The 26,804-nt window shown below is 51.8% G+C and overlaps 16 protein-coding genes across 16 annotated transcripts; 8 read left to right on the forward strand and 8 right to left on the reverse strand.

The window, feature by feature from the left end:
* Positions 1–318: 318 nt before the first annotated feature.
* On the reverse strand, positions 319–837 carry ALTATR162_LOCUS10706 (uncharacterized protein; the record flags this gene model as incomplete). Its single annotated transcript, XM_043318344.1, has 2 exons — positions 319–491; positions 543–837. The coding sequence occupies 2 exons, from the start codon at positions 835–837 to the stop codon at positions 319–321; spliced, it is 468 nt and encodes a 155-aa protein (XP_043174279.1).
* Positions 838–1,719: 882 nt separating this feature from the next.
* Positions 1,720–2,920, reverse strand: ALTATR162_LOCUS10707 (uncharacterized protein; the record flags this gene model as incomplete). Its single annotated transcript, XM_043318345.1, has 3 exons — positions 1,720–1,942; positions 2,020–2,385; positions 2,442–2,920. 3 exons carry the CDS (start codon positions 2,918–2,920, stop codon positions 1,720–1,722), a joined length of 1,068 nt encoding a protein of 355 aa, XP_043174280.1.
* Positions 2,921–3,215: 295 nt separating this feature from the next.
* Positions 3,216–4,634, forward strand: ALTATR162_LOCUS10708 (uncharacterized protein; the record flags this gene model as incomplete). Its single annotated transcript, XM_043318346.1, has 1 exon — positions 3,216–4,634. The coding sequence occupies one exon, from the start codon at positions 3,216–3,218 to the stop codon at positions 4,632–4,634; it is 1,419 nt and encodes a 472-aa protein (XP_043174281.1).
* Positions 4,635–5,266: 632 nt separating this feature from the next.
* ALTATR162_LOCUS10709 (uncharacterized protein) lies at positions 5,267–6,649 on the reverse strand (the record flags this gene model as incomplete). Its single annotated transcript, XM_043318347.1, has 1 exon — positions 5,267–6,649. The coding sequence occupies one exon, from the start codon at positions 6,647–6,649 to the stop codon at positions 5,267–5,269; it is 1,383 nt and encodes a 460-aa protein (XP_043174282.1).
* A 217-nt stretch (positions 6,650–6,866) lies between these two features.
* Positions 6,867–7,572, forward strand: ALTATR162_LOCUS10710 (uncharacterized protein; the record flags this gene model as incomplete). The annotated part of the gene is made up of 2 exons (XM_043318348.1): positions 6,867–6,954; positions 7,007–7,572. The coding sequence occupies 2 exons, from the start codon at positions 6,867–6,869 to the stop codon at positions 7,570–7,572; spliced, it is 654 nt and encodes a 217-aa protein (XP_043174283.1).
* Positions 7,573–7,831: 259 nt separating this feature from the next.
* Positions 7,832–8,594, forward strand: ALTATR162_LOCUS10711 (uncharacterized protein; the record flags this gene model as incomplete). Its single annotated transcript, XM_043318349.1, has 3 exons — positions 7,832–7,834; positions 7,882–8,248; positions 8,296–8,594. The coding sequence occupies 3 exons, from the start codon at positions 7,832–7,834 to the stop codon at positions 8,592–8,594; spliced, it is 669 nt and encodes a 222-aa protein (XP_043174284.1).
* A 414-nt stretch (positions 8,595–9,008) lies between these two features.
* Positions 9,009–11,436, forward strand: ALTATR162_LOCUS10712 (uncharacterized protein; the record flags this gene model as incomplete). The annotated part of the gene is made up of 2 exons (XM_043318350.1): positions 9,009–9,703; positions 9,753–11,436. 2 exons carry the CDS (start codon positions 9,009–9,011, stop codon positions 11,434–11,436), a joined length of 2,379 nt encoding a protein of 792 aa, XP_043174285.1.
* A 1,281-nt stretch (positions 11,437–12,717) lies between these two features.
* On the forward strand, positions 12,718–13,647 carry ALTATR162_LOCUS10713 (uncharacterized protein; the record flags this gene model as incomplete). Its single annotated transcript, XM_043318351.1, has 1 exon — positions 12,718–13,647. One exon carries the CDS (start codon positions 12,718–12,720, stop codon positions 13,645–13,647), a length of 930 nt encoding a protein of 309 aa, XP_043174286.1.
* A 1,044-nt stretch (positions 13,648–14,691) lies between these two features.
* Positions 14,692–16,164, reverse strand: ALTATR162_LOCUS10714 (uncharacterized protein; the record flags this gene model as incomplete). The annotated part of the gene is made up of 3 exons (XM_043318352.1): positions 14,692–15,587; positions 15,643–15,915; positions 16,137–16,164. The coding sequence occupies 3 exons, from the start codon at positions 16,162–16,164 to the stop codon at positions 14,692–14,694; spliced, it is 1,197 nt and encodes a 398-aa protein (XP_043174287.1).
* Positions 16,165–16,624: 460 nt separating this feature from the next.
* On the reverse strand, positions 16,625–18,757 carry ALTATR162_LOCUS10715 (uncharacterized protein; the record flags this gene model as incomplete). Its single annotated transcript, XM_043318353.1, has 1 exon — positions 16,625–18,757. One exon carries the CDS (start codon positions 18,755–18,757, stop codon positions 16,625–16,627), a length of 2,133 nt encoding a protein of 710 aa, XP_043174288.1.
* Positions 18,758–19,267: 510 nt separating this feature from the next.
* Positions 19,268–20,030, reverse strand: ALTATR162_LOCUS10716 (uncharacterized protein; the record flags this gene model as incomplete). The annotated part of the gene is made up of 4 exons (XM_043318354.1): positions 19,268–19,411; positions 19,461–19,912; positions 19,963–19,981; positions 20,028–20,030. The coding sequence occupies 4 exons, from the start codon at positions 20,028–20,030 to the stop codon at positions 19,268–19,270; spliced, it is 618 nt and encodes a 205-aa protein (XP_043174289.1).
* A 276-nt stretch (positions 20,031–20,306) lies between these two features.
* Positions 20,307–20,939, forward strand: ALTATR162_LOCUS10717 (uncharacterized protein; the record flags this gene model as incomplete). The annotated part of the gene is made up of 1 exon (XM_043318355.1): positions 20,307–20,939. The coding sequence occupies one exon, from the start codon at positions 20,307–20,309 to the stop codon at positions 20,937–20,939; it is 633 nt and encodes a 210-aa protein (XP_043174290.1).
* A 263-nt stretch (positions 20,940–21,202) lies between these two features.
* Positions 21,203–22,223, reverse strand: ALTATR162_LOCUS10718 (uncharacterized protein; the record flags this gene model as incomplete). The annotated part of the gene is made up of 2 exons (XM_043318356.1): positions 21,203–22,084; positions 22,134–22,223. The coding sequence occupies 2 exons, from the start codon at positions 22,221–22,223 to the stop codon at positions 21,203–21,205; spliced, it is 972 nt and encodes a 323-aa protein (XP_043174291.1).
* A 948-nt stretch (positions 22,224–23,171) lies between these two features.
* On the forward strand, positions 23,172–24,148 carry ALTATR162_LOCUS10719 (uncharacterized protein; the record flags this gene model as incomplete). Its single annotated transcript, XM_043318357.1, has 3 exons — positions 23,172–23,174; positions 23,230–23,781; positions 23,831–24,148. 3 exons carry the CDS (start codon positions 23,172–23,174, stop codon positions 24,146–24,148), a joined length of 873 nt encoding a protein of 290 aa, XP_043174292.1.
* Positions 24,149–24,502: 354 nt separating this feature from the next.
* ALTATR162_LOCUS10720 (uncharacterized protein) lies at positions 24,503–25,335 on the forward strand (the record flags this gene model as incomplete). Its single annotated transcript, XM_043318358.1, has 2 exons — positions 24,503–24,743; positions 24,812–25,335. 2 exons carry the CDS (start codon positions 24,503–24,505, stop codon positions 25,333–25,335), a joined length of 765 nt encoding a protein of 254 aa, XP_043174293.1.
* Positions 25,336–26,160: 825 nt separating this feature from the next.
* On the reverse strand, positions 26,161–26,730 carry ALTATR162_LOCUS10721 (uncharacterized protein; the record flags this gene model as incomplete). The annotated part of the gene is made up of 1 exon (XM_043318359.1): positions 26,161–26,730. The coding sequence occupies one exon, from the start codon at positions 26,728–26,730 to the stop codon at positions 26,161–26,163; it is 570 nt and encodes a 189-aa protein (XP_043174294.1).
* Positions 26,731–26,804: the final 74 nt, after the last annotated feature.

The following is a 26,804-nucleotide window of genomic DNA, read 5'->3' on the forward strand; positions in this document are numbered from 1 at the left end:
TGAGAACTGGCTCTTCTTACTTCCTATCCACAGGCATACAGTGATTGTACATACCTAGTCTACCTACAAGCTTCGATTGATGCGGGCTCGAAAGTCAGCCTTGTCATCACCACGACAGATGGACATGTACTGAGGTCCTAAATGTTTTACGGTTATATGGATTGAATCTGCATTCCATGCGAAGAATCAATGGGAAGTAACTACACGTTGACACTATAGTCGTAGTAATCACAAGTCAGTAGTAAAGACTACATGTTATCAACTAGTCAGCACGTGCACTATAACCCAGCACGAACATGCTGCACAACACCTCAGTGCCTACTCGATAATCTGATCTCCAGCCTTGTCCACCCTAACGATAGCCGTGCCCTTGCACTGCGTGTACGGCAGGTCTTCTTCGGGATGAGGAGTGCACTGAATCTCGATGAGCTTAGCACCATACACAGTGATCCCTGTGCCATTAAACGTCACGGTCTGCTCGAGCGCGAGGGCTATGGCTATCGTCAGTCTCACGTATCGAAGAGGTGTTGAGGACAGCTTACAGTATGACCCGGCAACACCGGCGTCACCGTCCAAGGTGTAGTTAAAGCTGGCGGGCGAGCATCCAGTATCAGCTGGAGCCGCACCAGGCCTCTTGATGGTCTTGCAGCCAGCGGCGACGGGCTCACCACTGGCAGTGCTGGCGTCGATGTATAGAGCATCGATGTTGGTGGAACGGTAGCCGTATTCGAAATTGTTGTCCTCGATAGTGACGTTCCATCCGCCGTAGTTGGAAGGAGTTGCTGCGACCACGGCAGGTGCAAGGGAGAGAGCGAGGGAAAGAACGGATGCGTACATCTTGGTATTTGAGATTGAGGAATGTTGGTGTTTGTGGAATGAGGAGAGTGAGCTAAACTGAGATGTTGGATTTGATTATGCTGATGATGAGTTTAAAGACGAGCAAGACAGGGCCACTACATGTACTCATGCCTATGTTCACACTGTCAGTGCTGAGCTCAACATGGGAAACAACGGCGCAACTTCGGTTATCAGAACCTTGGGATACTACCCACTGGCGTTCCTGGACCATGTGGAGAAGCTTGAGATTGCGCTCTTCGCTGGCATGATTGCCTTGAGAATTACTAAAGAATTCGTATACGACGTTGCGGTCAACGAATACGACGCCCTATGCAATCTGCATATCGAGTATTTCCGACTTCGTGATCGACACATGTCATGCCAGATGTAACTTCAGGGCGGAGCTTATCAGGTACAAGCACAGGGTCGGTGAGAGAAGGCGGTGGAATTGAAACGCTAGCGGTCCTCTGGCGCAGAATCCAGAAGAAATGCCCCATCGGCGGTGCCTTAGGTAGTCGTCATGACGCCGGTCATGGTCGGTGACGATCGGTGCTCTTCTATTTTTGGAGGGGTTCGATTTCGTACATGCACCATTCTGTACAACGTAAGATCTCCACTCTGCTAGTCTCCGTACAACCCCTTGATACAAGTCGCCATGTTCAATCTCCAACCTTTCCAATCAAATATACTCAATGGTGCAAGGCTGAAGGTGGCCAACTGCAGAGCTAGATTGAAAATCTACAGGCTTATGACGATGCAGTGGAACATGTTTGTGAAGCCTGATATAACTGGATACTTTTCTTTCATTTTGCTCTTTATTTCAGTCATGACTGTCCACAGGCAAGCTCACCAGACTTAGTCTCACATGATGCTCGGAGGCTACTATCCTACGGTAGCCTTGTAAACGTGCAGGTAGACGACCTCTTCGCCAACTTCTACATCTCCCGGCAACGGGAAGTCCATCTTTGTCGTCTCCATGAAACCCGCGTCTTTCATGAGATCAAAGAAGACTTCCTCACTCGAGTGCCGCATCTTCATGGCGATAGCAACCACAACACCTGGATTGGCTTTGGAGAGTCGTGCCAAAATGTTGACCAATGCTGGGCTGTAGATGAAGGTCAGATTAATGTTGTTTCGGTGAATCTATCTAAGACACCTTAACAGTATAAGAGAAAGACATACCTGCTGTCTGGATTGTACGTGCAATCAGCAGCGAGTACAAGATCAAGCTGATCTGATGTAGACTGCAGATCATGAGGTAGGTCTGCATCCCAATCCAGTTCCATGAATGCGAGTGAGGCACCTGGTGCTATGGTAACTGAGTTGATATTGCGCTCTACGATCTCTTTAGCTTCTGAAAGGTCAGTCAGAAGCACTTTGGAGTTCGGGATGATTTGAGCCATTGCGATGCCAACCATCCCGCAGCCAGTGCCTAGTTCGAGCACATTGAAATGAGGTTTGAATGGGGATGGCCGCAAGGCTTTTGCTAAGTCAGAAGTTGAATTTCTTAGAGCTGGTGTTTGACAAGATAGTGTGATACCAGCGTCCCTAAACATCCAAGTCAGTACCTATGGACCTATACGTTACATATTGAAGTTACATACCACAAATGCCTTGCTATGCTCTCTCCCGTTTCCTCCCATATAGTAGTGACAGGTCCATCAGGTAGCTTGAACCGTCTTTGGACCAACTTCGGAGCACCTACGTTAGACGTGAAAGGCGGACTCCAGGCAGACACAACGCCCCGAGCATCTGGTTCTGAGATGGCTAAGAATTCATCGTGCGCTCGTTTCGGCTCCCCGCCTACTCTTACTCGCAGATTGGTTAACGATACCTGGGATTTGGGAAGCGGGAATGTGATGGGCAGACTCCGCATGCCGGCCGTCCATTGCGCGTTCGACCATACTAGCACATTTTCTTCTGAATCTGCTGTTGCTAACAGCTCTGCTGCTAGCTGAATATCGTAAGGGAGAAAGGAATCCCCTAGATCTGACGTGATGGTGATCAGACAGTGCACTTGCTTTCTTGAGGTGCCTTTGTCAGTGACTACGCGGGGACTTTTGAGAAAGCGGATGTATCGCATGGTGCATGGTAGGATTGGTCGGAAGGCGTGTGCCGAAAGCAGCCAGACTGTGGGGGTGAAAGGCTGGATGTGGGGTGCTGGAACGCTGGAACGCTGGAACGCAGGGCTGGGGAATCTGAACCTAGAATGCCAACCGAGCCGCATCTCATCTACCACGTCGTCATACCTTAGTTTGTCCCAAAGTTAATGCGCTTGCCTCTGTGTTGAAGCCAATGCGCTGTCGCATTGCAGCGGTCCGCTGCTACACGCAATAATCACGAGTTCTTACTGAGTAATAACCACCGTCATCGTCATCATGTACCGTCGCAGCGACCCCAGGTGGAATCGCACGCTCCATCAAATCACGGAGAACCTCGAACACGCAAACGAATCAGCGCAGGAGAACATCTACGGATTCACACAGCGCTACGTCAACCCATGCTTCTCATCCATTACCCAATGCGTCAACGCGTGCACGGCGCCATGCTTCCCAGCGCACAACGACCGCCGGCGCAATCGCGGACGATCACGAGGCCGAGCAGAAGTCAGCTTCGACTTCTACGACGACTGGGAGGACGACGAGAACGACAGCCTCTTGGGCTGGGGCACAGATAACCTCGACCGCTTTCTCGGCGGCGCGGCCAATTATGGCGCAACTACGCAGCCTGGTCGACAGAGCGGCATGAGTTATGGACAGCGAAATCGTGATGCCAGATACAACACGCCGCGGCGGAAGAGCACGACGCTGCCACGAGACGGCGCCCAAGACCCGACTCTCATCCCAAGTTCCTCTTACTTTGGCTTTCTGGGACGGTTGCCTTGGAAGATTGGCGGTAGGGGACTGCGATACAAGCCCTCGGCGGCAGACCTCACAGAGCACCCGGGCGCAACGCGAAGGAGCCTCGAGGAAGAACAGCCGTTGATTGAGGACAGTGATGAGGATGCATTGGACGGGCCGGAGAGTAAGGGACATCGCAGGCAGAGAAGCAACACACATACATCCGGACACACGACCGACTCGCTGAGTTCTAGAGGCGACATTTTCCCCAGCGAAGACGAGCTAGAAGACGCGGTACCGCTCGACGACGAGTTCACCATCGCGCTCGAGCGACGCACAACAGGGCAGTGGAACGAAGACAGCACCAGCAGCAACAAAGCGCGCTCAAGTAAAAGCAAGCGACCCTCCGCCTCCCGCATGTCTACCCGAACAGTCTCCTCACGCAACACAAGCGCCTCTGATAAGCCCCCGTTGCCTCAGCGCTCCGCCTCCGAAATGATTGAAGAAGTCCCCACCCTCGACGAACTACATAAAGAAGAAGAACGTCTCCATCTAGAAGAAGAAATGGAAGTCCATCGCAAACGTCAGGAAGCCCGACAGCTCGCCGTCAAGCGTGGCCTAGCTCCTGACCAACAAGCGCTCTCTACCAAATCCAGCACGCCCCGCTCCTCGTCGCCGGCTCATGTAATGACGGCAGTAAGCTCGACTGTATCGCCGCTTGTACGCACACCCGCTGGCGAAACTGCGCCTTTGACTGACCAGTTCGACTCGATACCTTTTCCCAGTTTTGTAGATACCCAGACGATGCCGGACAGCAGTGGGTTTCATGTCGATGAGAGTGATTATTCGAGTAAGGCTGTGACGCCGAATCGACCCTTGTCTATCAAAGATGGGAGGGGAGAAGATGATGAAGAGGCGTTTGTTCCTGCTCGATTACCGCATTTTGGGCCTGAATAGACATCAAGTAAACGGAGAGACAGACGGGAAGCGTAAAATGAGAAAGGAGTGTCTTTTGACGAATGCAACGGGGACATGAAGAGACGTAGCGGAAAACATATGTTGTAATTAATGACCTGAGCGATCTTGATTCATCTTGTTCCAAATATTATTACTATTGAGTTGTAAGCTCATCATACAAGATGAACCCATTGGCGATGAACTTGGATCATTTCATGCACACGACCCCACCTGTTCTAGGTCGGGGCCTTTGGCCCACTATAGAACTGGATTTTAGCAAGACGACAGCGCCTACTCATTCTTACAAGTTGTGCACCATGATAGACTAGAACGTTTATGGCAAACTATTATCTGCGCACATTCTCATTTTGTGCGAAAGCTCACGAGACCAGTCATTCTATAAGAGTATGACTGGGATGGGTATATTTTTAACAACTAGCAACTTTTCTTCATCAAGCATTCTTGGTCCAACGGTAGGATAATTGCCTTCCAAGCAATTGGCCCGGGTTCGAGTACGTTATATCCCACATCCTCTTCATCAACAACTATTCTAACAACTTCTGTAGCTCCCGGAGGATGCATAACATCCTTCTCCACAATTGCGAGATGATCATTTTTTTTTGCTCATACATTCAGCCCATGTTGCCAAATGTAATCTGCTTCTTTGTCAGACCCTGGTAGATTTCATCCAGTACGCCCCTCTTCCTCTTCTTATCCACCTCCTTCTCTTTCCGTTCGAGTTCCTCTTCCTCGTCTAGTTCGGCTTCTTCTTCTGTTCTTGGCTTCCACGTCGCAATACTGCCATCGGCGTACGCAGAGTACATCTCCACATGGTGTGGTCGCCAGGCCAGACTTGTAATTCTATCTCTGATATTGCGCTGCCCCTTTGTCGCTGCAGCACCGGACGCATTGGCCGGGTTATTTGTCTGAGGCTGCTGTGAGCGGCGTAATCGACGGATGAGCTTGCCGTCAAAGAGCTCATAGGTAAGGATCTCGTGCTCGTTAGGATAGAACATGAGATCAGAACCTGGCTGGAGGTTCTGCACTGGTGCGAGAACGGGGATGCGCGGCGCAAGACCCGAGTTCTTGACCATGGGGCCAAAGTTTGCAAGAGTATTGGCACCTGTATCTGTATCCCAGACGCGTATCCGCGCATCGTGTCCGCAAGAGACTAGATGTTTGCCGTCCTCTGTCCATACGAGCCCATTCACAGCGTCTCTGTGTGCTTGAGCGTTGTTTGAGTTGCGAGTAAAGGACGTGGGTTTCCCTAGTACACCGACTGAGTCTTCGAGGTCCAGTACACCCAGTTCACCGACACTGCGACGTACGTCCCAGAAACGTATGCTGCCATCTGTAGCTCCACTGACAAGAACATGTTCGCGCACCGGACTCCACGCCGTAGAAAGAATCGCACCAGAGTGGCCCGCAAGACTGTGTGTAGTTGCGCCTGAACGGAGGTCTACGAGACGGACATTGGGGTGTTGGGTGGCGCATGCAACGAGGAGATGAGAGGCGACAGGCGAGAGCGCAATGTTGTACACGACCGAGTCGAGGTTGAAGGACGCAGATGGCGCGAGCGTTTCGCTCGAGTAGAGCTTGACGGTGTGGTCGTACGACGACGTGAGAAACGCCAGAGAATCGAAGGGGTAGAACTGTATCTGTGTAATGCCCAACTTGTGCTCTTCGCTTGTCTTGTTCACCGCCGTCAAGGGGAGATATGTCTCTCCCGCCTCGGTTGCTGTAGTCTGCGCCTCGAGATCCCATACCGCAATCGAGCTGTCAGCACCTCCAGAGAGCAGATATCGACCCTCAAACTTGTCGATTGTCAGTGCATTAACCCCGGATATATGCGCCGGTATGCGCTCGTGCGGGTCATCGAGAGCGGGTAGGTGCTGGCTGAAGGTTACGGTGGGCGATGGTTGCAGCGCGTAGGTGAGACGCGAGGTGTAGCCGCGTTTAAGGACGTGGTTGGGAATGAAGCCATACGCCCTGTCGAGCACGTGTTGGGTGTTCATATGCGACTACATGCTTCGTGTGCTTTGGGGCAATGAGGAAGGAGAGGGTGCGCAGAGGATTATGACGTTGTAGCCCGGCCGCCACAACGCGACAGGGATGTCTAGTCGCAAGACATTCACTGATGCTCAAGCCTTGCAGCCAAGCGAGCCGCTTACCTGTACAGTCCGCTGTACTTCAGCATAACACCAACACGTAGGCGTACCGAGGCCACGTCGAATGGCTTCCGATAACGAAAAGCCGTGTCGCAAGAAAGTAGTTAAGAGACCACGAAAGCGACGGGCCACCGTCTACGATGCCGTCAAACGTAAGAGACGCACGTGTTTACAGCCAGGTTGCATAATCTAATATATCTCAAGGCAGAGTCGCCAAAACCGGTCTGATCGACCACATCCATGATCCCAAGGCATCCAGAAAACCACTACGTCCAGATGAGGTCCTCTTCAAGCGAAAGAATGCGCCCATGCGATACGAGGAAGATGATTACTACCCTGCACACGCCAAGTTGCCTGCAGACCAAAAGCTTCCGAGTGGAGATCTAGCAGACGCAATGAAAAGCTACGTTTCGACACTATGGGCCAAAACGGAGCGACCCGGCCTCATGCGAAGGACTTGGAGAGGCATGGATGAAACTGCGCTCATTGCCCTGAGTATCTTGATGGAAGAGACGGCGCGTGGTGTGCTAGGTGAGACTGGAGATTTAGCTTTCACCGAAGCAGCTGAGGAAGATGAGGCGCAAGTCCTTGCTCGTCAAAAAGATTGGACTCGGGGTGGTAAGAAAGAGGGAGCTATTGGCAGGGCCAAGAAGCAAGCTCAAGCCAGTAAACTGAAGCAGCGCGCGAAGGAAAAGGCAAAGGATCGCCTAGAAACGTGGACTTCATCTGATGAGGAGGAGTCGCAAGATGATTCGGAAGAGCTAGAGTAAACGTCACGATATTGGTGGCATGTTCAAAGGCGGTGCTGCGATCAAAGGTATAGTTGAGCACTGGTCGTACCTGCCTCCTTTTGCAGCTGACGGCATAGCGTGCTTTCCTCGAGCCCTGGAAGAACTCGTTCGCTACGAAGGCACAATTAAGAGTTTTACAATCTCACTGCTACACGCGCTCCATCACAGTCGTCTCTTCTCGCATATCCTCCTTACTTCACCTTTTTACAAGATCATCTGTCGTTTCAATCGAGCAAATATGGTCAGTTCGGACACAGGAGTAACTTTAGCATTCACTAAACTCGGCAGGCACCGAAAACCCAGCCCAACCCGCGGAAAGCGGCTTCTATCCTTGCCTGGTTCCACAAGACGGCACAGGCTCACAGCATCAAGGACCTCGAGAAGACACTACCACAAGTCTCCTCCATCAACGGCATGCAAGTCAAGGATTACCTCCAAGCACTTTCAGACGACAACAAGATTCGTGTTGAGAAGATTGGCAGCGGTAACTGGTACTGGAGCTTTCCTGCCGACGAAAAGAAAGCCAAAGACGCTGCTCTCAAGAAAGCCCAAGAGGAGTTCGACAAGGCAAACGCTACTGTGAACCAACTCCAGGCGAAAGTGGATGATGCAGGTGCAGCTCGCACTGAAGACGAGGATATGCTCATGGAAACAGGTAAATACCACAGTAACACTGATCGTGCTCACACTCATCGTCAGCAGGTGGCGATCGTAAGACACTGATTACGAAGCATGCCGACCTCACCAGAGACCTCGAGAAGCTCAGAACTGAGCTAGCCGCATACAGTGAGCAAGACCCCGTCGAGATGGAGAAGAAGGCCGCCGAAACTGAACAGGCTCATCTTGACGCCGAGAAGTTTACCGATCAAATACTCGTCATGCAGGGCTGGATCAATCAGCAACACTTTGGTGGCAGCGGAGGGCCAGACTTCAAGGACATGCTCAAGTCGCTCTACCACGATGAGTACGATGAGGATGAGGAAGGTTTACGCGAGCTGTGATATTCGACGGATCAAGAATCGGAGGAATTAGTGAAGCATATCTCGGCCCTTTCGCTAGGAGAATGCCGACAACATAACGGTATGCAGTGATAAGCGCGTAATTACTTCCACACGGAGGTATTATAGCCAAATCATTTCGACTCATGCATGAGGCTACCATGGTGATGCGCCACTTCGGAATATTTATAAGTGCTTGAGTCATGTTTCAGCATGGGCCACCTAATAGCTTTCGTTCGCTTTTGAACATCGTCATCGCGAGTAACTTTCGCCAACCCACCACCAAACGCCTACTGTAGAAAGAGGCCTCGCCGGCCTGCCTGCAAACAGCCCTTCGTCGCTCCTCGCAAGACTTTGACACTCATCATACCATCAATTCCCTGTACATATCCCTGAGACCAGATCTTATACCCCGCCATGGCCTCGACTGGTGCCCAAGAAAACACACAAGTGCCTGCAAGTCCACAGCGGAGAGGAGGCAGAGGCCGCGGGAGAGGTAGAGGTGGACATGGTGGACATGGTGGACCAGAAGACGGTCACGACAGCTTTGGAGGGAGAGGACGTGGACGAGGCGGCTACCAGAGTCGTGGGCGAGGTCGCGGCAACAGAGACGGCGCGGGCGGTCGTGGTGGACATGCGCCAGAGAAGGGCAAGGCGCCAGCGATAGAGACAGAAGAGAACGGCCAGGCTCCACCCACTCTCGTGAAACCGAACCTTCAGCAATCGGACGAGGATGACGATGCCGAAGTCTGCTTCATTTGCGCCTCGCCCGTTCAGCACACAGCCGTCGCTCCCTGCAACCACCGCACATGTCATATTTGCTCCATCCGGATGCGGGCTCTATACAAGACGAAAGCTTGCGCGCACTGCCGAACAGAGTCAGACCACGTTATCCTTACAGATGACGCAGAGAAGAGTTACGAGGATTTCTCCACCACTGAGTTTTTCAAATCCGATGACACTCTAGGTATACACTTTGAGAATTCTGGCGTTTTCGAAGACGCACGATTGTTGCTGCAGTACAATTGTCCCGACAGCGAGTGCGACGTTGCCTGTCTGGGCTGGCCAGACCTGCATCGCCATGTCAAGACGGCGCACGAGAAAGTGATGTGGTATGTACTTCATAGTCTCAGACCAGCTGCATCGGCTAACATGTTCAAGTGACCTATGCACGCGAAACAAGAAGGTCTTCACCCACGAGCACGAACTGTTCACACAGGCCGATTTACGAAAACACCAAAAGTTCGGCGACGATAACCCCGGAGCAATAGATCAGAGTGGCTTCAAGGGACACCCAGAATGTGGGTTCTGCAGACAACGTTTTTACGGTGACGATGAGCTCTACACTCATTGCAGAGACAAGCACGAGCGCTGCCACATTTGCGATCGTCGAGAAGGGGGAAGCAGAAAACAACAATACTTTGTCAACTACGATTCCCTCGAGGTGCACTTCCGGAAAGACCACTTCCTTTGCCCGGACCGTGAGTGTTTAGAGAAGAAGTTCGTTGTCTTTGATTCCGAGATGGATCTCAAGGCGCATCAGCTGGAAGTGCATCCCAATGGTCTTTCCAAGGACGCATTACGAGATGCTCGGAGAGTTGATATGTCTGGTTTCCAAATAAGAGCGCCCCATGAGCAAGGTCATGGCAACAACAGGCGAGACGACCGCAGACGCGAGGGCGGCAGAGGCCGTGGACGTGGACGGGATCCAAACGCAGAACCGGTGCCTGCATCATCTGCGCAACCTCTGAGCAGAGCAGAGCTTGCTTACCAGCGGCAGCTAGAAGCTCAAAACACTCATTCGGTCACTGGAAGAACTTTCGGCGGCCAGCTCTCTGCACCAACTCCGGGCGAGGCTTTCGCTGCAAGGCCTCCCCCAAGCGCCTCAGAACCTCCCACCGTAACTGCCTCGCGTCCAGCCCCAACGATTGCGAGCAACATCACAAGCGGTGTAGCTCAACTGAGCATGAACATACAACCAGCGAACCCGGTTCCCCAAACACCTCAGGAGCAGGCTCGACTGCTACGCCACAACGCAGTCACAGAACGAGCTACAAACATGCTTCGGAATAGTGAGATCAAGTTACAAGAGTTCAGAGCCGCAGTATCAGCGTATCGCAATTCCAAGGTGTCGGCGGCACAGCTCATCGAGGGGTTCTTTGCACTATTCGACGCCAACTCGAAGGAGATGGGAAAGCTGATCAAGGAACTGGCAGATATCTTCGAGATGCCGGGAAAGCGGGAAGGGCTCTTGAAAGCATGGAATGATTGGAAGGCCATCAACGAGGACTACCCTTCATTACCTGGCTCTGCGATAGAACAGGCGTTGAACGGTGGATCAACTGTGCGGGGAGGCTCTCGCGTACTGAAGCTAAAGAGCTCAACGGCAAAATCATCACGATCTACAGCCAACCAGCAAGCCAGCTGGTCGAACGCATCGTCGAGCAATCCTTTCCCTGCTCTGCCAGCGCCGTCGGGCCGCGTCGGTGCAAAACCCGGACAGACGCCATGGGCTTCTTCGTCTGCTGCAACGAGTGCGCGTCCTTCGCCCATGCCATCACGCGTCGCGTCATCAACAAACGTAAACAAGAAGCCCGCGGCATCAGACGCCTTCCCAGCACTCCCAGCAGCTGCGAAGCCCACCAGCACACTCTTCAGCCCAGGATACACTGGCCACGCTCTACGACGCGACAACAGTGGACGTAATACGCCAGTGAGCAACCCTTGGGCCGGCCCATCGGGCGCAAACAGCGGAACTTCAACGCCAACTCTGGAGGATGCCGGTGCGGCAGGAAAGAAGAAGGGCAACAAGGGGAAAAAGCAAACACTCTTCCAATGGGGTTAGATAGTCATCATGCGCATTCTAAGATACAAGCAAGCATAGACACGACATGGAAGCACAGGGGTAGTGCCTGTCTTAAGATTCCGAGCTTTAGTTCAGGATTTGCCAAGCTGTTTATGCAGAAATGAATGATTCATAGACAGACAGGTTCTGGTGTCACGGCAGTCTATGCTACCGAAAACAAGGCAAAGGTGTTGTTGGATGGAGGCCTACAGCATGTACTGCAGCGTACGCACTCTTTCTTCAAAGGAGCTTGCTTATCATATGTTAAATTTCATACCCAAGGCATGGTGTGAAGACTTACACTATGTAGTTTTTGCTAGTTTGTTACTGTACAACACAGCGTGTTACTCTCGGGTGGGGTAGAGCAAGAATGCAATTAGTGGACCCGCAGAAAGTTATCGCGCAGTTGTTGCAGAGTCGCTTTGTTACCACACTTCAGTTATGGCACTTCCAAGAATAAATAATTACAATTCTTTTATTCGAGAGAATCTTTTCGTTTAGGTCATTGAGAGTTGTAGAAGTTGTGAGTGGCTCGTTTGCTCGCAATACCAGTGGATGAGGTGGATGGTAACCAAAGCATGGCAACCCACAAGCTGTTACAATTATCCTGCCCACTAGAGGTACGGCTCCAACGTTCGGTGTGAAAGAGAGTCAAGTAGCAGTCTCAGTTAAATGTGCTCACCCTTCTTTGCATCGTGTTTGAGTGTGGAGACGAACAAACAGCCTATCAGATATCCAAGACATCGTCTCAAACACCCAACTAGACCTCAGTAGCTATCGCGTATCCGCGATGTTGGTTCTGGATTTAGAGTTTGAGTATAGCCCATGATTTTAAAATCGATTTGTTGATTGGTAATGCAGATACTGTGGTAAACGGGGAGAAGACTGATCACATCATACCTCAGGCGTTGCGAATTTGGACATGATGTGTTACGCGTCCCGCGAGTAGAATGGCGCCGGGAACTGGCGCCGATCATGGTGGAGGCGCATAACTATGATCCCCCAACATTTGCGCCCCCAATCGCGATGGCTTTATTGTAAACCTTCCAAAGGATACTTTTGGTGGTTTGATTATGTGATGAACCTGATTTGCCGGCGGCTTGCGAAGCGGTAATGTCTCCATAGTCAACCATGGTAACAGCGATGCGTCTGTAGCGTTGGTCCTTGGCGCACTCCGCAGTCGCCTAAATCTTGACGAGTATATAACTTCCGGAAGGCCCCCGTCTAGTATCCTTACACCCAACACTATACACCAAGCCACGTTGATACTACCAAAATAAAATGGCTTACAACTACACAAGGACCAGCTCTGGACGCCCTGAGCCAATCCAGCACCAGCAGATACCTGTTCAGTCAGGAAAGAAGTACGAGCTGTCTGTCGAACAGCAACCTATCCGAGCTCGAATGTGCGGCTTCGGTGACAAGGATCGAAGGCCGATCACTCCCCCACCCTGCATCCGCTTGGTTGTGGTAGACAACCAGACAGGACGAGAAGTCGACTTCCAAGATATCGACAGCACCTACTTCGTCCTCATGGTGGACCTCTACGACGCGGCGGGAGCTGATGCCGTCAACCTGGTTAGGCATAGTAGCGCAGCGCCGACAGTGTCCATCTCCAGCAGCACCACCACTTCGTATCCTCCCCCTCCGGAGCGAACGCACCAGATAGTGACGACATCTAATCCTTATGACTACCGGCCACAAGTAACGCCATACGGCGGCAATCCTTCGTCAGGGCCGATGGGATACTGCTATCCACAGCAATACCAAATGTACGGCCAACCCCAAGCCGCCATGATCCCCGCCACGCCCGTGGGCTCCAATCACACGCGCAACCTCATCGGCATGAACGCCGTCAACGCCTGCCGCCTCAACGATCTCGAAGGCAAGCCCGGATTCTGGTTTGTGCTTCAGGACCTCAGCGTGCGCACCGAGGGCACCTTTCGGCTGAAGCTCAGCCTCTTCGACATTGGCGCCGGCGACGGCACAAACGGCACTGTCAACCTAAACGGACCCAGCAAAGGTAAAGGCCCTTGTCTTGCCGTCAACTACACCGATCCCTTCACCGTCTACTCGGCCAAGAAGTTTCCCGGTGTGATTGAAAGCACTAAACTCAGCAAATGCTTTGCCCAACAGGGCATCAAGATTCCCATCCGCAAAGATGGTGGGCCCAAGGTGCCCAATCAGTCCGAGTTCGACAACGATGCATAATTTGCGGTCGGTAGTCAGCGAGGATTTGTTTGCGTCCACGGCAGAGTATAGACAAGGAAGGGCATGTCACGGCATAGGGTTTTGGAGTTTGGGTGTTTTTGGCGTTTCTGGCGTTTTCGTTGGCGATACCTAGTCAAGGGTTTTCAATGTATCAACACGAAATTCTTAAAATGATACATCTTCACTGCTGCCCCTTTTGTGAACAGTATCTCAAATATATACGCTGTATTCTACGTTCACGTTGTATTCTACATTCACACTCTGTCAGACCAGCAAAACAGTATTGTAACCCCCCAGGGTACGTTTTGGTGGTAGTTGATATATAAGTTCATCCGAACAATCTCGATTCTTCGTCAGTCGTTGCGATTATGCTTCGCAAAGAAGAGAGATTACATGGGTGTCATTCTGTCAATTGAACCATCTTGCGTTGATGCCTTCATTGGTGATTATTGCATTGACTAGCTACTATCGCCGTCCCCAAACAGCAGACTTGTGTTCGAGTTGGTTGATTAAAAGGTAAAACAGCTGTAGTCTAGTAAGAACTATAACAGATTGAACTTATTACTAAGAGTGATTGCCACTGTGTGCATGTCTAGTGCGAACGCAAATTCCGTTATCTCCCTAGGAATTTAGATCCTCTGCATTGCATGGTGCGGCTGGTAGTGACCCTAGATTTGGTGCCCTACTGAGAGGTTGCAGCGGCGGTGACTGTGAGCACGGTGGAAGCTCCAAGAGGCCGTGATGCGCTCTAAGGTGGCCGTGCTGGAGCCGGACCCCGCCGATGGTGGGAATTGGAGCAGATGTTGTGCCTGCGACTGGCCGCACATGTACTGCCGTTGTTGATAATTTAGCGACTGGGCTCGCCAATATCCTGTAAGTCATGCAGCAGGATTATTGCCGTATTGGGGGCCTATCTGATGCCTGAATTTCACAAGTTTCGAAACGGACGTCGTTGTCGTGTGGAGAGCTCGCTCTGGCTGAGGACCTAGGAGGTCAGCCGAGCCTATCCAACACACATCAGCGTATCAGGTAAGATCTGTCGCTTCACCCAATATTATGTTTATCCATCTCTTCATCGATCCAGCTCCCACGTTTTACTCTGGCTCGCCTCCTCCACTTCTCTTGATCTTCCTGCTGCCCTCGGGTTTCCCATCCAGTCTCCTCATTCACCGGCTCCGCGTGCGTAACATTCGGACTAATGCGTCTGGAATCCACAAAGTCGGGGTATTGCTGGCTGCCAAAGTCGTGCGTGAGCAGGCTGCTGTTGAGTCTCGCTGATACGCCTACGCTCGCGGTGCCACTGCCACTCGGGGTCTTTTCCAGCGTCAGGGTGTTTCGGCGTTCGAAGCTGTTACCGCGCGCGTAGTTGTTGTTGTTCATGCTCTGATCGCTTTCCGCTCGAACGCGCACCAGTTGAACGAGTTTGCCTAGGACGGCGAATTCGAGTTTGAGTTTGATCGAGTATACGACGCCTTTAAGGGTGGTTTCGATGAGGTATAGGTTGGCGAATTCGACGCTGAGTAGGGCAATATCCATGGCGATGATCAGTACGTTGATGGCAAGAAGCTGGTACATTGTCTTCCGAACGTTGGTATTCCTGAGGTGCCCCATGCCAACGCTGTCATCGAAACTTCGCACGTCGTCTTGAACTTGTTCTGAGAGTTTCAGCAATCGTATCGTCTCTTTAATGTATACTATCGACAAGATAGTTTCTTGCACGAAGAAGCCAACCATCTGTATTTTTTCCATTATCGAGTATCCGCGAACGAAGCGACGGAGCGTGGAATCGGAGAGCGAGTTCGAGTTCGAGCCGAAAGTCAAGACGGTCGTGATTGAATGCAGTAGTATGCCATTGACGATGATCATGTAGAGGGTCCAGCGAAGGACTCGGCGCGAATTCGTGACAAGATGGAGACGCGACCATAGGACGACCGATTGCCCTAGGAGCTTGTTAGCAGCTGCATTCTGGAGCCCTCCAAAACTGAGCGCACTTACCGGTGATCATAGGGTACCACCCAAATGTAAGTAGGACGACGGCGACATATCCAGCATCTCTTGAAGGATCCAGCACTCGGAAGAACTTAATGATGAAGCCTAGAGCGTATGGTATGATGCCGAAAGCGCTGATGACCAGCGACCAGAAATACAGCCCATGGTAGCGCTGGAAAGTGACGAATGCGAGAACGATAAGTTCGATAGCGTTGTAAAGCGAAAGCCCAAGGAGAAACGCGATAATGATCTTAAGGGGTAGAGAGTCGCCCGTATAACCTATGGAAGTGTCAGTACAGAAGAAGTGGGTTTCTGTTGTGTCTAGAGCCCTTGCCTCCAGTGATTCCAGCGCCGGCGGACTCGAGGGTACCCAACGCTGGTGTCGACTCCGCTGCAAAAACAGACGACGTCACGCTGGAAGTAAAGCTGACAGACAGCGACGCCATTTGCGAAGCTTTTGTCCCAGACTCAATGCGCAGCGCCTCCGCTGTACGACGAACCAGGCACGAAGCGTACTTGCGACTCCATCAATTAAGAGGAGATTCGTACGGTAGCGCAGGGCATGGCGACAGATTTGACAGGAGAAACGGGCCGGTAGGGAGCGACATCGAGCAAGGACTTGTTTTCGTCGAGGCGGGGATTTTCCGTGTACGAGCGTCAACGGTGCGCGTGCACTAATTGACCACGCGCGGCTTTCAAAGCACACCAGCCGTTTGGAGGCCCAAAGTGACGCTGCGAGCTCCACTTGCTAACGTTTTGAGGCTTAAGCAGTGCATCAGTCCGGGGTAGATCGGCACTACTGAGTCGTGCATTAGGCCGTCAGCTGGCAAGCTATGCGTTGCCGAGACGCTCACCATGTTCTCGGAAAGGTGAGGCGACTTTATATAGTATTACTCAGCTATTGAAGCCACAAAGAGGCCCATCTAGGAGGTGACGAATAGCAGCCGCTCTGCCACCTATAGAACCATCAACGCTGATTAGAATACTACTAGGTAATGTTCTTGCCCATGATTTCGCCCCTCTTCTTGCCCTTCTGCTGCGCTGCCTCGTGCTTTCTTAGGTCTTCAGGTACCTTACTGAGCCCACTCTTCATGAGAATCTGCTTGAGGTCATAGAGCACATCCGCATCTTCATTGCCCCAGAACGTAATGGCAACACCCGGTTTATCCGAGTCCGCGCCCAAACGACCAGTACGACCAATGCGATGCGTATAGCTTTCAATGTTACCCGGCATGTTGAAGTTCACCACTAACTGAACGCCTTGAATATCAATACCACGACCAAGCAGATCTGTGGCAACAAGCACGCTAGTTTGCCCACTTTTGAGGGATGCAAGAGCAGCCTCACGCTGTTCTTGGGTTTTTCCACCGTGAATCGTCGCGGATGAGAAGCCCATGTGTTTGATCTCGCGGGCGATGGCATCGCAGTTCCGTTTGATATTGACAAACACAATGATGGGTGCGGAGAACTCGCCAGATGTCAAAATCTCTTGGAGACGCTTCTTCCGCTTCTCTTCTCCCTGGACGAACTCGACGCGCTGCTCAACGGTGTCAGTAGCCTCGCCCTGGTTACCTACTGTAACGATGGCAGGGCGACGTGTATATTTCTTCGCGATTCTTTCAACGGCTGGCGGCATGGTAGCTGTGTACATCATGGTTTGGCGGTACATTCCCTTTCTCATCGCATTAGGATCTTCGGCAGAATCGTCATCTGGCTTCTCGTTGTTGACGGGTAGAGCATCGAGGATCTTGTTTACAGGTTCTTCAAAACCCATGTCAATCATCCTGTCGGCTTCATCCATGATAACGTAAGTGCACTGGCTGAGGACGAGAACCCTACGCTCAATACAGTCTACTAGACGACCAGGTGTGGCAATGATGATCTCGGCTCCGTCACGCATCTGAAACGACTGTTCCTCGATAGAATGACCACCGACAAGAACAGCAGTCTTGAACCCTAGCGGTGATGCAAACTTGCGAGTCTCTATTTCGATTTGTTGAGCCAATTCACGAGTCGGTGCGAGAATGAGGGCGTACGGGCCGTCATGACGATTGAAAGCGTCGAGGGGAGGTAGTTGTGAGATGTAGGCAAGTAGTGGCAAGACGAAGGAGGCGGTTTTACCCGAACCTGTTGCAGCGACTCCGATCAAGTCGCGACACTGTAGAGCAATGGGTATAGCCGCACGTTGAATAGGTGAGGGCTCAGTGTAGCCAACTTGATCGACGATGCGCATGAGCTTCTCCGGAAGCCCCGACTCATCCCAGTTGCGCATGGGGTTCGGTATTCCACCTCCCTTGGTAGCGATGCTGAAGTCCTCCTTGAAGATGCGCCAGTCGCGCTCTCGCATGTTTTCTAGCCTCTTTTCGCTCCAGTGCTTGTCCAGTTGTGCGCGGCCGCCCCTATCTTTCCGCCGCCGCTCCATCTCAAGTAGTGCCTCAGCCCGCTCTCTGCCGTGCTCCGGATCTCGCTCGATAATCGCCTCGACCATCTTCTTTGTGGCTGCATCTGTAACTTCCTCGGAAAAGCCACCCAGTCTGCCGCGCCCAAAGAAGCTTGCTTCAGCTTTCTGCTGATAGATGGGGTTGTAGTCATGACTTGTATCCTCCTCTTCATTCCATTCAAAGTTGAACTTTTTCTCTGTTGTCCTCTTGCGCTTCTTCTTGGCCGAAAACGTGGACTGATTTTGCTCTGCGCCCATGTATCGTTGTCTTATCAATGCCTCTGCGTCTTCAGCTGGGCGCTTGTTTCCCTTCTTGTCCGGTGGTGGTGGAGGTGCCATGTCTCCATTGCGGCGATCATGCCGCATAGACGACGGTCCAGTTGGCGCATCGCGCATCGAACGAGGCCCTGTAGGTACTGACGACGACCCGTTATGACCGTTTGTGCGATTATCATCCTGCGAGTTTTTCCATGCGTTGCTGTCTCCGTTAGAAGACTCTCGCCTCTTTTGCGCTTCTTCCACTTCTTTCTTTCGCTTCTCAAGCGCAATGCGCTCCCTCTCCGCCTTGGGTATGAATTTGGGCTTTGCGGCAGCCGCTTCTTTCTCGCGCTTGGCCTTTAGTATATCGTCGATACTCGGTGGCTGCTTGCGAGCAGCTGGAGGCGGGACGGCGGCAGTCATGTTGGTATTACGAAGGTCACAGTTTGTGGAATCGCGGAGGAGGATTCGCGCGAACTATAGGTTGCATGCACGCTAAGGCAACACCAGATCACGTGTACCATAACTATCGATAGCACACTAGCCCCACTACGTAGATTGGTCTCTCATATATTGCCTCAGGTAACAGGAGCATCATATGCATTAGGTGAGTACCAACGTACGGAGCTGGTAGTAAATCAAGGGACCATCCAATGTTGTGTGCTGTTACCTAGAGGCTTTCAAGTTTGGCCTGGGAGCTGTACCATGGTGGCTGCAAGAAAGGGTATGGTCTTGGAGATGCCTTGATTCAGAAGCTGAATCCAGCATTCTACTGTTCAGATGGAGTACCTAGAGTGATTCCGCGTACGTATCACGAGACGGCGTGGTCTTTCCCATTATTCCGTCACAACCATAAGGCAGATTTCCGGCACCCCATAATGTTCATCGTAGCTCATAAACATGATCATATGCCACCTCGTACCATGCACCACCTCAATCCTGCCTGCCCTTGAGTAATCGCTTGGTCACCTTGTCCTTCTCAATGATGTAAACGTGTGCGCCCCAGCCAGAAAGTGCGTCTCGGTCGACAGCGTTGAGCAGCGCCTGTGAGATCGTCTCGAAGAGGTCCTCGGGGCCCTATCATGGATGTTAGTCTAACCCAACTATACTTGGCGATATAACCCACCAGATCCGGCTCCCACAGCCCCTCACATGTACCGAAGAGTTGATCGCTCGCGGTTCCGCTAACAATAAAGTCCTTGGCAAAGTCGATGCATCCAATGCTGTCGAATCCGCAGATAAAGGGCTTCCCGCTCGTCTGGTTGATACCGGCGATCACCGGGCTGATAAAGTAGGGTCCGAAGCGCTTCTCGTACAGACTTGAGCTTACGAGGTTCGCCATGGTCTGGGGGCTGATGTTGCGCTCTTCGCGGAGGCGGTACATGTTGACCTTGTAGCGGAAGAGGTCTGATACGGTAGAAACGTCGGTGGCGAGGCCAGTGAGACCCAGGAAGACGTCGCCGTATTGGAAGATCTTAGGGAAGTTGTTGGACACAGTGAGGGCTTGCATGCCGAGACGCAGGTCGCATGCTATGGCTACACAGTCCTTGCCCACCATGGCCACACAGGCACCGCCGTCTGTTCAAGTGGTTAGAAGAGTATGCGGGATGGTGTCGGTGGGAGCGTACTTATTGAGAATGGTGACGACTGTTGCGGTTAGCTATGGGCTATAACTTGACAGTGGGGGGCTTACCATGGCTGTGTATGTGATATAGAGCGAAGCTTGGTTGGTGTCTACAATTACAGAGGAGGAGTAGAAGCTCCCCGGTGTGTGTGTGTGTGTGTGTGTTGAAAGCTGTGGTGTTGGTTGTGCTTGTGATGTACTCAAGGTTACAGCTCAGTACGCGGCGAGGCGCGAGCAAGCTCCACCCTGGAGGCTACCCTCGTAGCTTAAGACCGCCTTGGCGCTGCAACTTTTAGACATGCACGAGCAGACACGCCGATACGGATCGCAACGCACAAGATACCCACCATGAGCGCCCAGAAGTCTGTCGAGATTGCAAAGTCGCTGCCGCCGCGATTACTGCGCTTCTTCCAAAAGTACCCGCCACCATCGCTCTTCCCCAGTCTCTCATCTCAACTCGCATCACCGACTTCACACGCAACCCCAGACACAATATCGACAACCCCACCAACCGACCCCAATGCTTCCATGACAGAGACTTCGGCTCCAGACGTCGTCCCAAGACCCTCAAATGCGCCTTCAAATTCAGACATACCGCCAGAAGCACACGATCTGCCCTACCCAAACCCATTTCTTCCACACAAGAACTTCGCAACCGGACGATGGCACTCTCCCGCCTACGGGCTCCGGAAACAAGCTGACCTCGTCAAGCTTGCATCAGAACACGGTGTCGTCGATCTATTACCCTGGACCATCAAAAAGCCAGGCGAGAAGGAAAGGCGGAGGGTAGAAAGAGGACTGCAAGTCAAGGGCACAGGTGAGGGACAGAAGGTCAAGGGAAAGCTGTGGGAGCGAACACTGAAGGGACGTTTGGAGATGAGGAGACAGGCTATGCTGAACATGCCCGCTTTGATCCAGGAATGGAAACAGAGGGGACACGGAAGAGGCTGGAAGAAGTGGCCCAGTGGAAAGGCGAAATAGACTGCCTGTTCTCGAACCTTTTTTGGAAAACAGCCACTCAAATGTACCAACATTCTTCTATTTCACTAGGCAACCAAGTTCAAGTGCGTCTGGATTGATACATAGCAATGTAGTCCTGCCAGGACATGCTGCTAACTGAACTATCTCATCTTCGACAACCCCTCCACGTTATTGTTCGTGTGTGCAACTGATTCTGGGTATAATGTAGGAAATTTGGATAAACACACACATCCTTAGGAAGTCCGGAGTAGGAATGTCATGCTTCACATGACCATCTCCTCGTCCCCATAGCCACCCTGTAGTCCATATTCTCGCGCATATGCATACGCTCCGTAGTTGTTCTCCATGTCCGCGACGCTGCCCACGTTCTTCTGCCAGAGTCCACTACTTCCTGTGTTGTTGTAGACCGGATCAGTGGCCTGGTTGTACTTGTTCGATTCCTTCAACGCCTTCTCGGCTCGTGCCGACTCTTCATACTCGCGCCTAGCCATCATTTCATATCCCGAAGCCATGTAGGGCTCAGCGTTTGCTGCAGCCATGCTCTGCTCCAACTGCTGCTGGTGCTGCTGGATGGCCTCCTGTTGCGCCGACTCCGCTTGCTGCTTCTCGTATCTCAGCTTCGCCATTGCCTCCTCCTGTGCTAGACTGGTGGGCGGCCAGCCGTAAAGTTGTCTAGACATGTTGTAGTCCACGCCTGCTGGATGACCTTGGCGCCCTGATGGAGGGGATATACGCCAAAGTTCGAGGAGACGCAGCCGCTGGTCGTCGTCTGCATTTTGAAACAACTCGATCTGGGAAGGAAACAGGAGAGAGGGATCAATGCTGTTCCTTAGAAGTACAGCCGCGAGGTCCGACGAGTCGATGTGTGTCTTCAAGGCTGGTTCGGAAGTACTACGAGTAGGTACATGATACGAATGTGTATAGTGCTGGGAAGCATAGACGATCTGTTTGGGAGCGTCTTCCTGCTGTTGCTGTTGCTGTTGCTGCACTGGTTGTTCTTGGTGCATCTGTGGTTGCATGGGCTGTTCGTTGCCTTGCGACAAGTTCATATTGACTGAAAACAGCCGGGTAAGCTCATCCTGCTGCATGTTTGCGTCTTCTGCTGCTTTCCCCTGAACGTTGATGCCTGTAGATATTGTGCCGCACTATGACGTAATGTTAGTACTTAGCAGCATCAAAGACAATCGAGCTTACGTTTGAGCAGGATATATTCTGGGAAAATGCAAAAGGACTGTACGAGATGGGCGTATCGTAAGTGCAGTTGCAGTGGTGGAGGAGCTGCATATCCTCTAGGATCTCAACAGCAAGTGGGTATGAGGGGCAACTTCTGCAAAACGGAAAGTTGAAGAATATATTAATTGTCGAGTCGGATGACACTCAGAGTGATCAAATCTATTGTTGAACAAGCTTGGGTACTCGGACTTGAGTTTCGCGGTTGGTTTAGATCTTGAACCGTACTATCCGCGGGTGCGTTGGTTGGGCGCTGACGATAATCGGCGGGGATGGGATCAAAGGCGCCTTTGTAGTCAAGAATAAACAGAGAGAGGTATTCAAAGATACTCGAATCAAGTCAGCAGTGAAGAGGGGTCAGCAGGAAAATCAGGAGCAGTGTGATGGTGGTTCTTTATGTACTGTCGAGTATAGCGCGCTGTCGGGGTCATGCGTGTAGGCGGGATGATTCTGATAATTTTGTCGCCCACATCCAATTAGTGACGAAGCTGAAACCCAACTTGTTCGGCTAGCCCGTTGACAGCCAATAGTGTGTCTTTGGAGCTTGGAAATAGTGGTCGAGTTGGGACGACAACTCATCAAATGTGTATGGGCGTATGCACTTTTGGATGTAAGGCGGGTGCAATTGGAGCGGTCCAGGCGGAAGAAGCCGGGACAACAGGCGGCGGGCACACCAATACAGAACAGACCAGCAGCGAGGGAGCATATCGCACGAACAGGTCTATAGCACGCCATAAGAAAGTTCAAAAGTTGCAATGCTTGTGGGCGTCGTGACTTGCGTACGTCGGTGTTGATGCCTCCAGGTGTCGGGGCCCGGGGGTCTTCTTGGCGCGCTAGTGAGCTACTGGAGCTTGCGCAGATACCCCATTGCCTAGAATCATCAACACCGGGACGCTCGACTTTCAACGTTTGCTATTACGGTAATTGTTCCTCTAAACCCAGGAAACTGCTTGATATACCGGAAATTTCAAATCGCCGTCTTCGGTCCTCACCCCGCCCTTCATGGTAAACACCCCACCGCAGCAGTGCAAGCACCCCAGTCGACCTAACAATGGCGTAGACTTCAATAGGTACGGGCTACGACCTGTCCAACTCGGTCTTTTCGCCCGATGGTCGGAACTTCCAGGTCGAATACGCGGTCAAGGCGGTAGAGAACGGTGGCACAGCGGTCGGCATCAAGTGCAAGGATGGCGTCGTACTCGCTCTCGAGAAGCTCGTCAGCAGCAAGCTCCTCAAGCCAGGCGCGAACAAGCGGATAGCTACTGTGGATCGTAATATGGGCATCGTATCTTCCGGTCTTCTCCCCGACGGTCGCCACTTCGTCTCCCGTGCCCGCGATGAGGCAGCCCAATGGCGGCAGCTCTACAAGGCACCCATCCCCTCCTCGTCTCTCGCCGACCGCATGGGAAGCTATGCCCAAGCATATACCCTCTATTCGAGTGTCCGTCCCTTCGGTATAACCGCCATTCTTGCAGGCTGGGATTCCGAGGCAGAGCTACCAGTAGATGGCCAAGTTGGCTCAGGGCCTACTGTTGGATCGGGAGGCAAGAAGGAGGGTGCGAAGCACGGCGGGCCATCACTCTACATGATTGAGCCCAGCGGCCTATACTGGGTATGCTGAATTGTCCTGTCATCACATGGGTAACAACTAACGATTGCAGGGTTACTACGGTGCGGCTACAGGCAAGGGCCGCCAGGTCGCCAAGTCGGAGCTCGAGAAGCTCAACCTCGCCGAAGGACAGCTATCACTGGAGGAAGGTGTAAAGGAGGCAGCACGCATCATCTACGTCGCACACGATGACAACAAGGACAAGGAGTTTGAGCTTGAGATGACATGGATCAGCAATCTCGACGGTCCTACCAAGGGCAGGCACGAGGAAGTACCCAAAGACATCCGGGAAGAGGCTGAGAAGTTAGCAAAGAAGGCGCTAGAGGGAGACGACGATGATGACGAGGATGAGGAGAAGATGGAGGAATAGACAACGACATGACACTACATAGACGGTAGCATGCATAACGAGCGGCTTTGACTGCCTTTCACGATCAAATGAACAACATCTACAGAAGCAAGTACCGCAAACATCATCTTCACGTTCGGCCCGCTTGCCAAACTTGCTTCGTCGCTCCTGCCGCTTATGGGTCAACAATTACCAGCCCGCGTCATCGAAACGATTCCAGATTCGCCATGCAGGTACATCCGCCCCACTACTGGATAGCGCGTCATCAGCAAACCGATTTTGACAACTAACTCAACAACTTTCTTAAGTACTGTACGTAACGCGTCTCTCCATCCACCCATACTCATTCTTCCTATTCAACTGCAATTTCCCATCATGCCGCCAACACTCATACTTATCCGCCATGCTCAGGCCCAACACAATGCTACCAGCGACTGGTCTATCCGGGATCCTCCACTTACCGAGCTGGGTGAACAGCAATGTCGCGAGCTACACGAGAGTCTGAAAGCGAGCAAGATTGGCAATGAGGTTGAACTCATCGTCGTGAGCGCTCAGAGACGGACACTCCAGACCGCCACTATTGGACTAGACTGGCTTATCAAGAAGGGTACAAAAGGTAAGATAATCACTACTGGGATAGAACATTTTATATATGTGTAACATGAGTATTAATCTAGGTCATAGTCATTCCCGACGCAAATTGGCAAGAAAACGCAGACAAGCCCTGTGACACTGGAACACCCATCGACGAGATCTCCAAGGAATTCCCTCAATACGACTTTTCTGTTGTAGATCCTTCATTCCCGGACAAGACGACAGGCGGAGCCAAGAACCCATACGCCTTTACGGAAAAGGCTATCCTAGCACGTGGACAGAGATGCCTCAAGGACCTCTACTCGCGTCCTGAAAAGGTCATTGCTGTTGTCTCGCATTCGGGTTTCCTGCGTACTGGTGTATGCAACCGCATGTTCTTCAACGCCGATTGGCGTGTCTTTGAGTTTGATGAGGAGGAGATGAAGAAGAACCCTGGGTTCTTCGTGCTGAAAGAGAACGAGGAGACGGAGAAGAACGGTGGCGGTATGGGTAGGAGTGACGTTGGCGTCTTTGGTATCGTACCCGGTGACTTCCCGCCGGAGGTTGAGGAGGAGATCGCGACGAAACAGGCACAGGTTGTTGACGAGGCTACCAAGCAGAACCCAAGTGCTTGAGCTAAGTGTCGTGCGGTTTAATTTTTCGAGGGATTTCCGTTGCTGGTTTATGTGGCGGTTGGGATTCGTGATCAACTAGAAATATAGAAATTGCGTAGACAATAGACTCAACAATATTGAGGATGGCGATCGGAACCAGATTGTTAAGTGGAAATTTGAGTAAATGAGATGCCTTCGCTGGCACGAGCATAATACTCCCTCACTACATAAAGTAGTACAGAGAGCGCCAACTTCAAATGCACGAACTCTTCGCTAATTAACTTCTTGGACATCGAGTATATCCATGGTATCGCAAGTACTCTTCACCCTCCCCGAACCAGCACAAGATGGGTTCTCCACTCTGCATATTTCCCCTTCCACGCTGCATTGAATCCAGCCATAGCCGTCTCTTCGGTCGACCCGGTGATAGCAAGACCAATAGCCTGCCCGTAGAGCAGGTGCAAATCCCTACTTGCCTCTATCAATCTTTTGTTGCTAGCCCATAAAGCCTCTATATTTCTGGTCCAACGTGTCCAGACATGGACCTTGGCGATCTGAATACCTGACTGACGATCGACAAGCGGGTTTGACGCTACTTTATGGCTCGACAGTTCCTTTGAATCCGCCAACCGCCGAAACTGAAGCAGAGGTTTCAGCCATTTCTCCCGCAGGCTGAACTTTGGAGAGGTATCGTGAACCTGCATCCAGATCTCAAGCTCGCGTAAGCCGGTAAGCGTCTTCGCAGCGGCCCTGCAAACTCGTTGTCTAGACATGGATATGATATTAGTTACTTTTGCGTAAAGTATCTCGAGACGCCTCTAACTCTATAACTTCCCATCACCGTACTCACCAACTTCGGCTGTGCTTCTCCTGCCAAATCATGTTTTTCATTTCCCAAGGGTCGCCATAGGTGTTGTAGTGGAGATGCAACTTGGTGATGCTCCCCATGTGAATGCTTGAGGCGAACTTGAAGAAGTTTTCAGTGCGCTTCGGCGCGTCGAAGACAAAGACTGTTTTCTGATAGAGGAAAGGCGCTGTCTCCATGGAAACTTTCTTGCACACGAGACTGAGGGCGGATAAAGAGCCTGACCAGTTCGTTCGCAGACCTTGGACAGCATTGTACTTACCAAGTGGTCCCGAGAAGCGGACCACCGTAGGAGGAACAGTAATTGGTTGAACACTAGTTGCTGGGGTGGTCTTGTTCGTAGGAACTAGATTTGACGACAACTTGACAGTCTGCGGCTTTCGCTGCGTGAATTGGGATCCTTTGCTGGCAATCTCACAGCGACGCTCCGAGTCAAAGTAGTAATCGTATATCTGGTTCCTGATCTCTCCAGGTAAGGCAAGGAAGCCGCGTATCTTCTTTGGGACACGAAGTCCCGTGTAAGCGCGGGAGAAGAGACTAGTTGTAGTCATGATTGTGTTGTCAAGCTTCAGGGATGGTGGATGGCTGGCAGTGAGTTTGTTGTAAATGATTGTTAGCAAAGATT

This window comes from Alternaria atra (assembly GCF_907166805.1).
Source record: "Alternaria atra isolate CS162 genome assembly, contig: 34, whole genome shotgun sequence".
NCBI classification, from domain to species: Eukaryota; Fungi; Ascomycota; class Dothideomycetes; order Pleosporales; family Pleosporaceae; genus Alternaria; species Alternaria atra.